The following is a 16756-nucleotide window of genomic DNA, read 5'->3' as shown; positions in this document are numbered from 1 at the left end:
TGAAATTGGGTCCAAAAATTCCAGCTCGACCCAGGCCCGTGGGTACCTTAAACCTGACCCGAGCCCGACTAATTACTGAATTAACTGGATTTGCAAGCCTGAGCCCGAAGCAAACCCAAAATTTCATATTTTATTTAGGAGTTCTTTGAATTGTCATTGCAAATGTGTCATGTTGATGAGGCAACTTTCGTTTTTTTGCATACCATGGTCTCTCGTGGCCAAAACGCCTCGTTTGAAAAAAAAGTCAAAGATAGAGAAGCCCGACCCGAACATAATGATTGACGTTTCAGGCCCAGCCCGAATTTCAGGTTGGGCTTCAGATCTTAGCTCTAATTCGGTTATTAATAAATATTATTTTTAAGCAACTCCCAAGGTGGATGTGAAGTTAAATCTTGCAATAAACCCTTGGCAATAATATTTATTATCTGTATTAATTTCACTATCAGAGAACTCGATGTGATATTTCTTTTTTAATAGTTCATAATATTTTTAAAATACTGATACGAATACAGAAAAAAGATGGATATAAAAATGGAAAAAGTTGTGGATGTTTACAGAGAAATTGCTGCAATACCAACCATTTTGAGTTGCAATATATGGAAAGATGAGGATTCGCAGTATGGCCTTGAGAGTGTCTGGCAGCAACGTGATCTTGAAAGAGAAGAAAACATAAAATATGTTAAGTCTTGTTGCTTCAAAATTGACGGTGATATTATCAAAGATGTCACTCAATTTCCTCCAAAGGAGTTGACCAAAGAGCTTCTTGTAAAATATTCTTCTTGTGGAAATATGAAAGCCATAGTTAGAGAAGTATTGGACAAGAACAATAAGAAGGTTCAATACATAGAGGTATGGGACAAATTCAAAAAAATTTTGAATATTAATTTAAAGGATATTGATAAGCATGGTGACGTGATCAGTAATGATCAATTTGGTTCACTAGAATGGTCAAAAAATGGAAAGAAGATTTTATACATTGCTGAAACTAAGAAACCTAAGACAAAGTCTTTTTTCAAATCAACTAGCAGGAAAGAGGATGACTGTGAGCCTGGAAATGAGCATGTCATGTACGATTCATGGGGCGAACAGATGGATGGTGCTCACAGACCTACTGTATGTATACTTAATCTGTCAAATAAAGAAATCACAGTTTTTTCCGAAGTTATCCCTCCGGATGTCTCAGCTGGCCAGGCTTTTTGGCATCATGATTGTGAATCTGTTGTATTTATTGGATGGATGCAAAAACCATACAGACTTGGTCTTCGTTATTGCCCTATTCGTCAATGTGCCCTGTATTTTTTACATACAGATAAAAAGAATTGCAAGATATTGTCTGACGATAACCAATCTGTTCGATCCCCACGTTTGCATCCAAACGACAATACAATTGTGTTTGTGGAAAATCGTGTAGGAGGGCCACACATGCAATGTTCTAGACTTATGTCTCTAAGTTTGCCATCATGGGATGACAACTCTCAAGTACTTCCGCAGCAAAAGGTCATCATCGATCTTGTAAAGTCTTCTAAGTCTGAGAATGATTTTCCTGGTCTTTACTTTATGAATTTACCAAGCAATTGTTGGAGTATTGATTGCAATTATATTTTCTTAGCAAGTATCTGGAGATCTCACACTGTTGCTTTGGTTGTAGATCTTAAGAGCAGTCAAGTGAAGCGACTGACTTCTACAGGTAATACATCTGTCTTAGATGTAAAGAATGATGTCATTGTTGTAAGTCATTCTACCCCAACCATTCCTCCAGAACTAAGAATTGCAAAATTTGAAAAAGATAAAGATATGAATTGGACAACTGTCATACAACCTTGTAAACCGATTGATGACATGAAATGGTCTGTTCATTCATTCAAGCCGGAATTAGAGAATTCACAATATCCTGATGTTGATATTGAATATATTTTATACCAGCCAATGACACCGAAGGCAAATAACAGAGCATTGGTGGTATTTCCACATGGTGGTCCGCATTCTAACAATTCTGCTGGTTTTCTGAACAGTTTTGTTGGCATGTGCAAACTTGGCTTTACTGTTGTTAACATAAATTATAGAGGCTCTCTTGGTTTCGGCAATGATGGTGTCTACTCTCTTCCAGGTAGAATCGGGAAACAAGATGTCAGCGATGTTCATCAAGTGTCGAAAAAACTGAAAGAAGAATTGGGCTCTACTAGAGTTTTTGTAACGGGTGGATCACATGGGGGATTCCTATCATTGCATTTAATTTCGCAATTTCCAGATTTTTATTCTGCTACAGTAGTCAGAAATCCTGTGGTAAACCTTGCTCTCATGTCTGATTCAACTGATATACCAGATTGGTGTTATTGTGAATGTGGAACAGAGTTTCATTTCAAGACATTGCCAAGTACAGATTCATACTCCGCTATGCTGGGTATGTCTCCCATTTTCCACATTGAAAAAGCAAAAGCACCTGTATTACTTATGCTTGGAGATTGTGATCTGAGAGTCCCACCTTCACAAGGTAAAGGATGGGCACAAAAATACAGAGCTCTCGGTAAGGAATGTAAAGTGTTGTTATACAAAGACAACAATCATCCTTTGAGCAAAGTGGATGCTGAAGCAGATGGATTTGTGAATACAATATTGTGGTTCCAAAAATATCAGAACACTTTAAACTAAATCACTTCAATAGAATTACTATTTTTATTGTGTATTATACAATGTACTGTAATTGAATTTTGTGATTATGGTCACGCAGACTTCGTTCTTCGCCAAATTATAATTTTGTTCTTTGTTGCAATTTTTTCATTCATCAGGTTATGTTCTAATTTATAAATTTCTTTTATAAAATGCTGATTTAGATTGTGGTAAAATTTCAGTTTAAATAGCCAGTCCAATTTCGATATGGTACATAAATTTGTAAAGTAAGTATTGTTTTGATCAAAGATGTCCATTTTTCATATTAACCAGCATTTGTTTATTTTGAATATTGAATTCATTTTTTTTTTTTCTGATAGAAATACAAAATGTTTTTGTAAAAAGTTTCAATTCAATCATTTTCATAATTATGTACTCCAGAGTGTGATTGTTAATCATAATTATGTTACTTCAGTGAATAGGTACGGTAGTTTTTTTTTCATAATGGTATTGGTATCTATTTGATTTCTGTTGTAAATTGAAATCATGGACAAAAGTTGCTCTGGCTTGGCACACCTCATTAAATTTTGATTTTTTTGATTACATAGGCTATGTGTGATTCCTAGTAGTATACCGTATTTATGTTACAAATACATACCGGTACTGTTAGATAGATTTTATTTTTGATTGTTACCGTATGTCAGTATGTAACTGATTCTGTGCAGGAGCAAGTTTGCTTATTTGGATACGTTACCATTACACAAAAATACAATTTGAACAACGTTACTTGTACGAGTGTATTTGCCTATACAAATATGACCTCTCTGACAGGATTACAGACTTTCGCCCCAGACTTGACCTGCTGTCTTTTACGACTGCAATATGGTTTGAGTTACTTTTTTTTTTTGTTTATCTTCCCTTCGGAGTTGTTTAAAAATAACAAAATCTAAATACACAAATGTTTATAAATTTAGTTACCATTTTTCTTCACTACAGTAGCAACATACACCTTTAACACCAACATAGTACACCTTGTACTATGCCCAAATGTCCAACAAATACGCATGTATTTATACATTCAGATATTAATTAATAATTATTATTTTTAAACAACTCCGAAGGTGGATGTAAAATAAAATCTTGCGAACACTCTTGGCAATAATATTCATTATCTGCATTAATTTCACTATCAAACCTGCATACTGTCATAGCATTTGATGTGATATTTCGCTTCTAAGAGTGCAGACTACTTTTTAAAATACTTGAATACAGAAAAAAGATGGATATAAAAATCGACAAAGTTGTGGATGTTTACAGAGAAATTGCTGCAATACCAACAATTTTGGGTTGCAATATATGGCAAGATGGAGATTCTCAGTATGGTCTTGAGAGTGTCTGGCAGCAACGTGATCTTGAAAGAGAAGAAAACATAAAATATGTGAAGTCTTGTTGCTTCAAAATTGACGGTGATGTTATCAAAGATGTAACTCAATTTCCTCCAAATGAGTTGACCAAAGAGCTCCTGGTAAAATATTCTTCTTGCGGAAACATGAAGGCCATAGTTAGAGAAGTATTGGACAAGAACAATAAGAAGGTTCAATACATAGAGGTGTGGGACAAGTTCAAGAAAATTTTGAATATCAATTTAAAGGATATTGATAAGCATGGTGACGTGATCAGTAATGATCAATTTGGTTCACTAGAATGGTCAAAAAATGGAAAGAAGATTTTATACATTGCTGAAACTAAGAAACCCAAGACAAAGTCTTTTTTCAAGTCAACTAGCAAGAAAGAGGACGACTGTGAGTCTGGAAATGAGCATGTCATGTACGATTCATGGGGTGAACAGATGGATGGTGCTCACAGACCTACTGTATGTATACTTGATCTGTCAAATAAAGAAATCACAGTTTTTTCTGATGTTATTCCTTCGGATGTCTCAGCGGGCCAGGCTTTTTGGCATCATGATTGTGAATCTGTTGTATTTATTGGATGGATGCAACAACCATACAGACTTGGTCTTCGTTATTGCCCTATTCGTCAATGTGCCTTGTATTTCTTACATACAAATAAAAAGATTTGCAAGACATTGTCTGACGATAATCAATCTGTTCGATCCCCACGTTTGCATCCTAAGGACAATACAATTGTGTTTGTGGAAAATCGTGTAGGAGGGCCACACATGCAATGTTCTAGACTTATGTCTCTAAGTTTGCCATCATGGGAAGACGACTCTCAAGAACTTGCACAGCAGGATGTCATCATCGATCTTGTGAAGTCTTCCAATTCTGAAAATGATTTTCCTGGTCTTTACTTTATGAATTTACCAAGTAATTGTTGGAGTATTGATTGCAGTTACATTTTCTTAGCAAGTATCTGGAGATCTCACACTGTTGCTTTGGTTGTAGATCTTAAGAGCAGTCAAGTGAAGCGACTGACTTATACAGGTAATACATCTGTCTTAGATGTAAAGAATGATGTCATTGTTGTAAGTCATTCTACCCCAACCATTCCTCCAGAACTAAGAATTGCAAAATTTGAAAAAGATAAAGATATGAATTGGACAACTGTCATGCAACCTTGTAAACCAATTGATGACATGAAATGGTCTGTTCATTCATTCAAGCCAGAATTGGAGAATTCACAATATCCTGATGTTGATACTGAATATATTTTATACCAGCCAATGACACCGAAGGCAAATAACAGAGCATTGGTGGTATTTCCACATGGTGGTCCACATTCTAACAGTTCTGCTGGTTTTATGAACAGCATTGTTGGCATGTGCAAACTTGGATTCACTGTTGTTAACATAAATTATAGAGGTTCTGTTGGTTTTGGTAATGATGGTGTGTACTCGCTCCCAGGTAGAATTGGGAAACAAGATGTCAGCGATGTTCATCAAGTGTCGAAAAAACTGAAAAATGAATTGGGCCCTACTAGAGTTTTCGTGACAGGTGGATCACACGGGGGATTCCTATCATTGCATTTAATTTCACAATTTCCAGATTTTTATTCTGCTACGGTAGTCCGAAACCCTGCTGTAAACCTTGCTCCCAAGTCTGATTTATCTGATATACCAGATTGGTGTTATTGTGAACGTGGGAAGGAGTTTGATTTTAAGACATTACCAAGTTCTGATTCATACTCGGCTCTGCTGGGAATGTCTCCCATTTTCCACATAGAAAAAGCAAAAGCACCTGTATTACTTATGCTTGGAGATTGTGATCTGAGAGTCCCACCTTCACAAGGTAAAGGATGGGCGCAAAAATACAGAGCTCTCGGTAAGGAATGTAAAGTGTTGTTATACAAAGACAATAATCATCCTTTGAGCAAAGTGGATGCTGAAGCAGATGGATTTGTGAATACAATATTGTGGTTTCAAAAATATCAAAATACTTTAAACTAAATAAGTTATTTTTTATTTGTGTTATTATTATTCAGAGTTAGTGAATTTTGCAATTATGGTCATGCAGAATTCGTTCTTCGCCAAATTATAAATTTGTTCTTTGCTCCAAGTTATTCATTTATCAGATTATGATTCAATTCATAATATTTTTTTTATAAAATTTACATTGTGATTATATTTCAGTTCAAATATCCTGTCCCACTTCAACATGGTAGATGGTACGTTTGTAAAGTTGGTATTGTTTTGATCAGAGATATTCATTTTTGATATTAATTTTGAATATTGAATTCATTTGCATTCTGATAGAAACACAATTTTTTTTGCAAAAAGCTTCAATTCAATCATTTTTATGTCTTTGTACCGTCTCCAGAGTGTAATTGTTAATCAGAATTATGTTATTTCAGTGAATAGATAGTTTTTTTTATAATGGTATTACTTAGTATATATTTGATTTCTGTTCGTACAAAGGCAATTCACTATGAAATAAGTGTAAATTGAAATCACGGACGAAAGATGCTCTGGCCTGGCACATCTCGTTAAACTTTTGATTTTTCTACTTGGATCAATTCAGCTGGAATGCTCCAATTTCAGCCTTTATCTTATACCGTAAGTCTTTTATCTATAGGTCTATTTAAAGCATAATATCATGGCAAATATGGCAATTGAAGAAGTGGTCGATAGTTATCGGGAGATTGCTTCCATCCCAAATGTCATCAGTGGAACCCTATTGCCCACTGACAATTCTAATCGATACATACTTGAAAGTATTTGGCAACAGAAAGATCTTGAAAGAACTGAAAATATTATATTTCGAAAGTCGTCTCGAGTGGATGTCAAGGGTTTAGAAGTAAAGGTTCATGGAAAATCTTCCACTTTCACTACACATGTTACCAGCAAAGAAGTTCTTGTAAAGTATACATCTTGTGGAAAAATGAAGGCCATTATTCGAGAGTTTACAGATGACGATAAAAATAAAGTGCACATTATTGAAATATGGGACAGCTTTAAAAAAATTGTGAACGTTAATTTGAATGAAGCTGAAAAACATGGTCCTGTCCATTGCGATGAACAATTTGGAAGTTTAGATTGGTCGAGTGACAATAAAAAAATTCTATACATTGCAGAAACTAAAAGACCAAAATCTGAATCATATTTTAAATCCAGTAAGTATAACCAATTTGATCATGGAAATAAACATGTTTGGGAGGAATGCTGGAGGGAGCAATTAACTGAAGCCATCCGACCAACTATATGTGTGTTTGATGTTTCAACAAAGGAGATTGTTGTTTGCTCCGATAATATACCTCAAGATATTTCAGCTGGACAAGCTATCTGGCATCATGATTGCGAATCAATTATTTTTGTTGGTTGGTTACATGGTCCATACAAGCTTGGTCTTCTGTGGACCACGACTCGTGAGAATCACATTTTTCTTTTGAATACAAAACAGCAGGTTTGCATCAAATTAACTCCGAATGATATTTCTGTTCGAAGTCCTCGTTTGCACCCCACAGATAATCTCATCGTATTTTTGAAAAATCCAGTAGGAGGCCCGCACTTTCACTGCACTGAACTTGCTTCACTTTGTTTACCAAAGATAGATGATGAATTATCTGTTATTAAAGTACCTAGCCATCAAGTCATTGTTGGTACTGTATTTATTCCAAATTCTGAAGATGATTTTCCTGGTTTATATCTCCTTAATTTACTCAGTAATTGCTGGAGTATTGATGGACATCATTTGTTTCTTTCCAGCTTTTGGAGATCTCACTATTGCATTTTGGACGTTAATATTGTTAGTGGATCTGTTATGAGATTGACAAAAATTGGTTTTTCTACCATACTGGATGTGAGAGATGACTTTATTCTGATTGGCTACTCAACGCCATCAAATCCTCCAGAGATAAAAATTGCTAAGTTTATATCTGGTGCGGAAATGAATTGGACTACAGTAGACCAGCCATCTAAGGGAATTGAAAGTCTTACATGGTCTGTACACTCATTTAAACCAGAACTAGAAAATTCAAAATTTCCAAATGTTCCGTGTGAGTATATTCTCTATGAACCTGTTTATGGGATTTCTATTCCCAAGCCCAAAATAAAGTCATTGATAGTGAATCCCCATGGAGGACCTCACACTCTAGATGTAGCTGCTTTTGTGCATGATATTGCTGTATTGTGTAAGCTTGGATACACAGTAGTGCAAGTAAACTATAGGGGATCTATTGGTTATGGACAATCGTCAATTGATTCATTGCCAGGAAACATTGGTATGCAAGATGTAAGCGACGTCCATCAGGTTGCAAAAATGTTGAAAAATGATCTTAATATTGACAGAGTGTTTATTGAGGGATTGTCTCATGGAGGATTCTTGACTCTACAACTCATCAGTCAATATCCTGATTTTTATTTTGCAGCGTGTGTAAAAAATCCAGTTACCAATCTGGCTTCTATGAGTGAATTAACAGATTTACCTGACTGGGTGCCATGGGAAGTGGATTCGAAGCAGTTTGAATTTACTTCTCTTCCATGCAAAGAATCCTATGCGGCTATGCTGAGCAAGTCACCAATATCTCACATCATGAATGCTAAAGCTCCTTGTTTAGTTATGCTGGGAAAATCTGATTTGAGAGTTCCACCTTCACAAGGAAAGCAGTGGGCAAAGAAATATAGGGCTCTTGGTGGAACATGTAAAGTCCTTGAATATGAAAACAACCATCATATTTTAAATGGAGTAGAAGCAGAAAGTGATGGGTTTGTTAATATGGTCCTATGGTTTGTGAAATATCAAAATTCTCTTCAAAAGTGAATTCATGGTAATCTGTGTCATTGAGATTTCTTCCAGTAGTCGAACGGTGATATTATTTTAATTTATTTGCTGTATTTTGTGCAAATTGTAAAAACTATGTGCCTATATTTCTCTTTTTTTGGATTTTCGTGTCAGAAACAGCAGTGTTTTTATTTGAAAGTCTTTGTATACTTTGGTACCATACGCTTTTTGCTGCCTGTAATCAGTGAATTCTAAAGGGGAATTATCGATATCGCTATTCTACACATTTTCTAATCTAATTCTAACAATTTACGCGGATTGAAAATAATGTGAATGTAAGCAAGGGGCAATGTAGAGTGGCCCTAAACCCAAACATTTTTTTATCAACAGAGACATCTTTATATTTTTCAAATGAAATTCATTTGGGTGACAAGACTACTGGTTTATAAAATGTGTTCAGTTTTGTTGGGAACTATAAGTGCAAGCCATGTTTATTATTGTATTCTGCAGTCTAATTATATATTATAAAGATAAAATTAGAAATTCAAAAGCATGATAAATTTTGAAAAGAATATGAGCCAGAAGGCTAAAAAACGGAGACTAAACAAAAATAAGAAGAAAACATGGAGAAAAAATATTGATATCTCTGATGTTGAAAAAGCTCTTGACATTGAGAGATTGGAATTGAGAACTGGAGGACTAGTCAGCGAAAAAGCTGATGACGAATTATTTTTCGTTGATAAATCTGCTAAAACAGAGAATAAATCAAAACGTTCTCTGAAACGAGATAAAAGACTGCACGTTGATGAGACATTAGTACCGGATCCTAATGCTATTAAACCTCCAAGTACAACAAGTAATAGATCAAAAAGAAGAGCAGTAAAAAGACTGGATAAAAAATTAGAGAGAAGAAACAAAATTCCTAAAACTGGTGTTCCACTCTCCGAGGTAAGTAACATATATACTTTAACTATAAAAGTAATGTATGCATGTGGTTTTTTTTCTTTCCTAGAAAGGTAAGAGAATCTGCATTAGCAGCTTGTGGCCTATTATACAGTTCACAAGTATATTGGCAATTTGGGGTGACTTCAGATTCATAGGACTTTACATTCATTAATGAGTTTATAGAACTATAAATTGAGTGGTTTTGTCCCGTGCTCTGTTCAAAGGCATGGAAATTGGATATGTTATTGAGATTGCCAATCTATATGTTTCCACAAATAACCTTAAGTAACAAAGGTATGCCTAGGATACAAAACAGCAAGCTGATTTAAATTAGTGATATTATGAAACAGTGTTCAACTGTTTTGCATTTCAGAAGAATTTAATTACTTTATTCAGATGTGTACGATAACTCATGTTTTTCAGGATGCTCCGTTCGACTTATGGGCTAACCAAAGCTTGGATTTGTATGACATAGCAAACAAAAAAACAGAAATTGCAAAATACACAGATATCATAATTGGAGAAAGACAAGTAAAGCGACCAAAACATTTGGAAAACAAACCTAATGATGTTGAGGTATACTATTAGGCTCAAAACAGCTTACGTGATTAGGCCATCAACCAAACTAAATTTCCTAATGTGCCTTTTACTTTTGGCACATCAAGTGCGACTATTAATTTATTGTGTAAAATGTTTTAAAATATGACCAAGTTTCTTTCATAAACTAATGGTTCATATATAAAAATGTATATATTATAATGATGTATATATGTTCTTGGTAGATTGTGTTCAAAGTGCTATTAACTTGTGGTTGGCATTGTTCCAGCTACATTTTGATTTCTTCATCAATTCATAGACAGTTTTATAATTGGAATAATGACATTTAAATTTGTTAAAATCTCCAATGCCTCACTGAATAGAAATCCACATTCTTGTTAAAACAGCAATTGTTAATTGATTGCTCGATCGAAAAAATTAATACGGTACTTTTATTTTTTTCAGCGTTATAAATACAGAACTGTACCAGCTGTAGAAATTGCTCATCCTGGAGCTTCCTATAATCCAACATATACTGATCATCAAAGTTTGTTATCACAGGTAAGTTTTTATGTTTTTTCACGCTTCTACTATATATATAGAGTGATACCTCGGTAGTCGAACATAACTCGTTCAGGATTGGTGTTCAAGTACCGAAACTTTTTTGCCACAAGAAAAACAATGGTAATTATTCTAATTGGGCTTACGCATTCCAAAATACCCTAAATCAGCAATTCCCAACCTTTTTTGTTCGCGGACTATTTTCTCACTAGCGTAAATCTTTGCGGACTCAAGGTAGGTTAATTAAATCCGAACTCTGTGTGAAAAGTAATAAAACCAAACACAGCAGATTTTTAACGAAGTCAGTTAATCCTCGACGTGTCCCATGAATATGAGCTACTATTGACATCTCCCAGAACAAATACTGTAGCCTATATTCCTTGTCGCTCAAAAACGCGAGAAAAGGTTTTATATTCTATTTGCGAGATACAGATATATGGATTCCATTTTATCGTAGTCAGTCTTGAAATGAAAATTTCCGCCGCTAAAGTATGTTTCGTGATTGTTCGTTCGAATGGCTCGTTCTGACGAACTCAAAAAATATTATGCGATCACTGGCGACGAATTTACAGCCCAAATTAATTTCATTTTGACTAATATCGGTATATATCGTGTTGGCTTTGATTCACCTTATCGCCATTGTAAAATTGTAAAATGAACAATATTTTTTATGACTGGCTCCGGAGTTCGCTGGCTTTTTTCTGTTTGTATTTTTCTATCGTGTCTATGTTATTTTTCATTCAAAATAAAACTTCTGAAATGTTGTTACTGCGTATCCGTTGAAATAAATCGTTACTGCGTATCCGTTGAAATAAATATGATAGAATTTACTTATTTCAATCAATATATACATTGAGCCACGGAAACAAATAAATAAAAAACAACGCAAATATAACACACATTTTTAACGTGTTTGCTTGTGAGAGAAAGGTGCATGTAGACTCTTGATTTTGTCAGAAATCCACAAGTGCGTTGTGCAATCTAACAGTTTGATTTAGCGAGGCGCAAGTGATGTGCCGTGTTCAAGTCACATGTCACCTGGTATTCTAATAGTTCAATGTTCGAATACTTTGCCGTGCAATCGATTTCATCAAATTTGAACTTAACTGATGCTGATGTTCGGTAAAAACGTTTGTGCCAACAATGAATTTCTAAATCTGAAGGTGGCCCGCGTCACTAAAAGATTTAGTTACCTACATGATCTATTTACTATACCACTGCATAACGTTGCTAAACGGTATTGCTCGTTGAGGACTCATTCAAATGCTCAGGTTGGGAACAATGCCCTAAATACTAAGTACTAAGCATATAAATTATATCACTGACCAATTGATTATTCAAGCTCATTTAGAACTGAGCATCTAGTATTCACCTATGTTAGTGTGAGAATAGTTGAGAGTAACAAACTGTTGCTTTATTCCACTGTGTTATACTATATAAATAACCAAATAAACTCTGATCAATGAAATTACATATTTCATCAGGCATATCAAGTTGAGCTGAACAAATTGAAAGTTGCTGAAAAGGTTCAAAGATCACTCCATGTTCCATATGAACAACTTCCTGATCTTGATACATATCAGAAAGAGATGCAAGAAGGTTTATTTGGTTCAAATGATGACCATGAGGATTTTGTTGATGGTTCCACTGCTGAAGGTATTATGGCGAACGCTCCAGTTCGAGCTAACGATCGAAAAACAAGAAGAAAAAGAAAAATGGAGGAGAAAGAAAAAATGGAAAAAAGACAAAAAGAAAAAGTTTGGGGGGCAAAACTGAGAGAAAATGAGGTTTGTCTTCTATATTTATTTGATGAAAATATAAAAACGATTGGAAATATAGTTGAAGAGAAAAGCACATGTTCACCTCGACTAAAATCATATACAAAAACAACCTATGGGTCTTCGTGTCCAAAATGTTTGATGTATTATGGTTTAGTGGATAATATTTCATCGATATAATTTACCAGTTGTTTTTTAATTATGAATAAAATTTTCATTGAATTGTAAAATTATTCTTTGTTTTAGGTTTTTCGAACGAAAACTTTCCTCGCCGAAATAAGAGCTAAGGAAAGAAAACTTGCAACTCGGAGGGAGTTGCGTAAAAAGAAACTTCGACTGGTGGGTGAAGAATGTTCAGAATTGTATATTTTACTATAATGCTCCATGCACTACTTCAGCAGTGCCCAATAATTTTGAGGTTGACGGGTTTTCATTCTCCTAGCTTCAGGGGCCACGTTATGTTTGGACTGTTGACATGGCTACCTCAAACTAACTGTAATGAATTGGAGCGCTTCGGTAAATTTAGCTGAAAATAGATTTAGACTAATTTTTTCTGAAATAAGTAAATATTAATATCTGGAAAAAAAAACTCAATGGCAAGCACAGCATTGTGATAAAGACTGATTTTATCTGAATAAAACATAATGCTTCTTTGTTTTAAGCTGACATTGTCCAATGTGAAATTTACTGAACAAGATATTGAGTTGAAATTGAGCGATGAAATAAAAGGTTCATTACGGGAATTGAAACCAGAATCTGGAGTTCTGACTGATCGTTATAAAAGTTTTCAGAAGAGGTAATTTTAATACAAGTTGATAGTTTTACTTTCATAATTGTCATCATTGCCACTAATTAAAAATGCAACCAATCGATTTCTTGCTGCTATAGTAACAGTATGACTCTAAATCAACATTCACATCTCAATGAATAGATTATACAGTTACACCCAGGGGCGCAGCCAGGATTTTTTCAAGGGGGGGGTTACGGTGAAATAAAAACGCGTTTATAGGTCTTTAAAAAGATGTTCCGATGATGGCAAAACAACATGTGCGGCGCTGTGTCTCATTAGCCTTTCTTTGCATGTCCTACTTTCAGCAATCGCCGACCATTCTCTTTGGTCAAAAAAAATCAATCAACTTTTCATTTCAATGCGCCGTTAACTATATTACTGAAAGTGAATTCGTCGCAAATTCAAATTCCTGTGATATTTGCACATAACGCTTCTCTACTTTTAGCGGCGATTTATCAACATATTATTACCAGTTTGTTAATAATGCATGCTTGTACTTTTGGCATCGGGTTAAATTGGTTTATCGTTGTTTCAAGCAAGAAAATAAGCATTTGTTTTTTTCGCTTATTCAGCAATCGTAATTCAAATATTTCCCTATGCGAAAGAAAGTCTTCACTCCGCGGGGTGTTCTTGCGTTTTAGAGTTTCAAAGTGATGCCGAAAATGCCGATGATAGAGAAACACCGACACATGTGGCTATTTGTCGCCAGACCCTGCCCCCTTTGACAGGCGTCAATTCGTTTATTTTGTTTTGGCATGTCCCATTTCAACCTTTTAGTAATCGCCGATTAAAACCCCATTGTCAACAGTTAAATAAAATGCCATCGTCATGATTTTAATTGAAATATCGCAAAAAATGTAAAATAAGAATAGAATGAAATATTAGCAATCATGAAACATTAAGAAATAGCATAAATTAATGATATTTGCCAAATGCCAATGGTTCATAAACTATTTTTGAGTGCGTCACGAAATATCAATCCATTTCCAAAATAAATATATTTGATGTTCCCGTATTTATAACTTCATAAAACGATTAAAATCATTTAAAAACAAGCTCATGTATCCTACTGATTGGGAACGTCTTTCAATGTAAAACTCTTGCTTGTTGCAATTAACTGTTAATAAATTCTAATTTTTATTGCAATGCATCGAGACCTATATTACTGAAAGTGAAATCGTCGCGAATTTGAAATCCCGCGCCCGTGATAGCTGCATTCTGCGCATAGCCCTTCTTCACTTTCAGCGATAATTTAACTATAATAATTTAATTATAATTTAATAACATATTGTTACCAGTTTATTGAAAAGATCTGGAAGACAACGCATGTAACTGCTTTTCGCAGACAGACGATTCCAAACGAGTCTTGGACGAGTTTGCTACCCAAAAATCTCGAAGATTGAACATTATTCTTTAAAAAAAAATTTCCCGAAGATTGAACATTATATTACGATACTTTTTACTCGAAGATTGAACATTATTTTGCAATGCTTTGTTTTCGAAGATTGAATATTATTTATGACACCTTTTTCCGATGCTGCCACATTTGGCAATCCTTTGTTAATGAACCATACATTTCCAATAATTCATTTTGTCTGTTATTTGCTTATGATCCTGGTGCCATCGCTTGTTAAAGATGCACTACATAACTAAAATTCGTAATTAGCGATAAGCCGATAACCAACGATAACGTATGTGATTAAAAGTATGGATGCGTTGAATGTGGCGAGGCGAGAGCGCGCTTGTGGAATAGTTTTGACGGCAATAGTGTGATACGTCCGTTGCTATTTGTGTCAAGTGAAAGGTAGTACAATTGTATTTGAAAATGTTTAGTGTAGATTGTCACTTCCGTGAGCCCCCCGCTGGCAGCTAGATCCACTGCCGCGTAACAGCGATAACGAATCGTAAACATAAATAATAAATTAGGACGCTGGGCGAAAGTGATAACGCAAAGAATAAAATTATTGCAAGTAAACGTAACACTATTGAAAAAAAAAAAAAATTCCAAAGGGGGGGGTTACGACCCATGTAACCTCCCCCCTGGCTGCGCCCCTGGTTACACCACACTTCATGTTTTAGACTAGTTAATGCAATTCATGTCCATGTCAGTAAATGTTTATTTTTGCTATTCTGGGTCAAAGACTTCTGAATGCGCTGAAACGATCAATACCTATGTATGCATTAGTCGTGCTGCCAATGCACTTCTGCCAAATCCTTCTTATGTAAACACACTGATCAATTCATATTAAATGACTAAATTCCGGTTTTACATCATCTGGGTTAGATTCACTGGTATTATACTATACTTCTTTTTTAACTAATATGAAAAATTATATAATTCCTTTTTACCTTTTTATTTATGAATCCTATGAGATACAGGATGAGACAAAAATAGACAAGAATATCCTTCGTTATATTTTTATTACATACTTAACAAGGCATTTGAATGCCATTTTGTGGAAACTACTTTCGAAAACAACGTCTTCAACATGGCCCGTCCCCACTTCCTGTGGAATTGGAATCTTTGTTTTGTAAATAGCATCTTTCAGTCCATCAATGGTTGTTGGTCTTGGTCGGTGCTTATACACCTTACCCCTGAGATAGCCCTACAGACAATGTAGGCGAATGTACAGATCCCCCATATCACCATGCAAAGAAATCAAATGTGTTACCTGTCCAAGCCAAATTTATACATTAATGATTTTCATTGAAGTTGTAATAAATAACTTGTTTTTAAAAATCTATAAATAGCTAAATATAAAACGGCAGTTAATTAACAACTTAAAATTGCTTAATCAGGTGAATAACTGTAACAGCATTGCCCTAGTAGGAACTCAAAATGTGGGAGGTTATTTGCCTTACCCAGTATTAACACTTTCACGAATGGTCTTGTTAAGAACTGGAAAAAGTTTATCACTATCATTTATGGGATTACATTTGAAATGAACCTGTTGTATTTTGTTCAGGGGAATCGTTGAACCTCGTTGTAAAAGAAACATTCCTAAACGAAAGTACAAGATCAGGTATCAAGAGAAGAGACAATGGAGAGAGATTGAAGCCTGAATCCAAGGGATTATGTTTAAAATATTCTGCCAGAATAATGAGACTCGTCTCACTGTCAATCGGAAGTATGATTCATAGGGTCACTACTGTTCCCTGTCATTTTCTTGATTTGATAGTCTGTGATATTGCTCAAGTTGAATAAACAATATATTGAATGGAATTGTTAAATCTTAGTTAGTGGTTAAGTTATTCCACCTCTGGTTGCTTCATACTGTTGGAAGATAGAGAACATTAGAATAAATGAAGAGTTTAGTTTTACTTTAGTTACTAACTTGTCTGAAATATAAAAGTTTCTC

At 34.8% G+C, this 16756-nt stretch overlaps 3 protein-coding genes and 1 pseudogene across 3 annotated transcripts; all 4 read left to right on the top strand.

The window, feature by feature from the left end:
• The first annotated feature begins 475 nt into the window (after window positions 1-475).
• LOC120342227 (acylamino-acid-releasing enzyme-like) lies at window positions 476-3846 on the top strand. The gene has a single exon (XM_039410973.2). The coding sequence runs from the start codon at window positions 520-522 to the stop codon at window positions 2647-2649; it is 2130 nt and encodes a 709-aa protein (XP_039266907.2). The 5' UTR covers window positions 476-519; the 3' UTR covers window positions 2650-3846.
• A 39-nt stretch (window positions 3847-3885) lies between these two features.
• Window positions 3886-6420, top strand: LOC120341819 (acylamino-acid-releasing enzyme pseudogene; annotated as a pseudogene).
• A 136-nt stretch (window positions 6421-6556) lies between these two features.
• On the top strand, window positions 6557-9295 carry LOC120342226 (acylamino-acid-releasing enzyme-like). The gene has a single exon (XM_039410971.2). It carries the CDS (start codon window positions 6663-6665, stop codon window positions 8823-8825), a length of 2163 nt encoding a protein of 720 aa, XP_039266905.2. The 5' UTR covers window positions 6557-6662; the 3' UTR covers window positions 8826-9295.
• Window positions 9296-9338: 43 nt separating this feature from the next.
• On the top strand, window positions 9339-16620 carry LOC120342229 (ribosome biogenesis protein NOP53-like). Its single transcript, XM_039410975.2, has 7 exons — window positions 9339-9734; window positions 10155-10307; window positions 10734-10829; window positions 12314-12616; window positions 12854-12946; window positions 13270-13403; window positions 16364-16620. Exons 1-7 carry the CDS (start codon window positions 9339-9341, stop codon window positions 16458-16460), a joined length of 1272 nt encoding a protein of 423 aa, XP_039266909.2. The 3' UTR covers window positions 16461-16620.
• Window positions 16621-16756: the final 136 nt, after the last annotated feature.

This window comes from Styela clava, chromosome 3 (genome assembly GCF_964204865.1).
Source record: "Styela clava chromosome 3, kaStyClav1.hap1.2, whole genome shotgun sequence".
NCBI lineage: Eukaryota > Metazoa > Chordata > Ascidiacea > Stolidobranchia > Styelidae > Styela > Styela clava.
The sequence above is the reverse complement of the archived record's forward strand: the minus strand, read 5'-3'. Positions and strand labels throughout refer to the sequence as shown.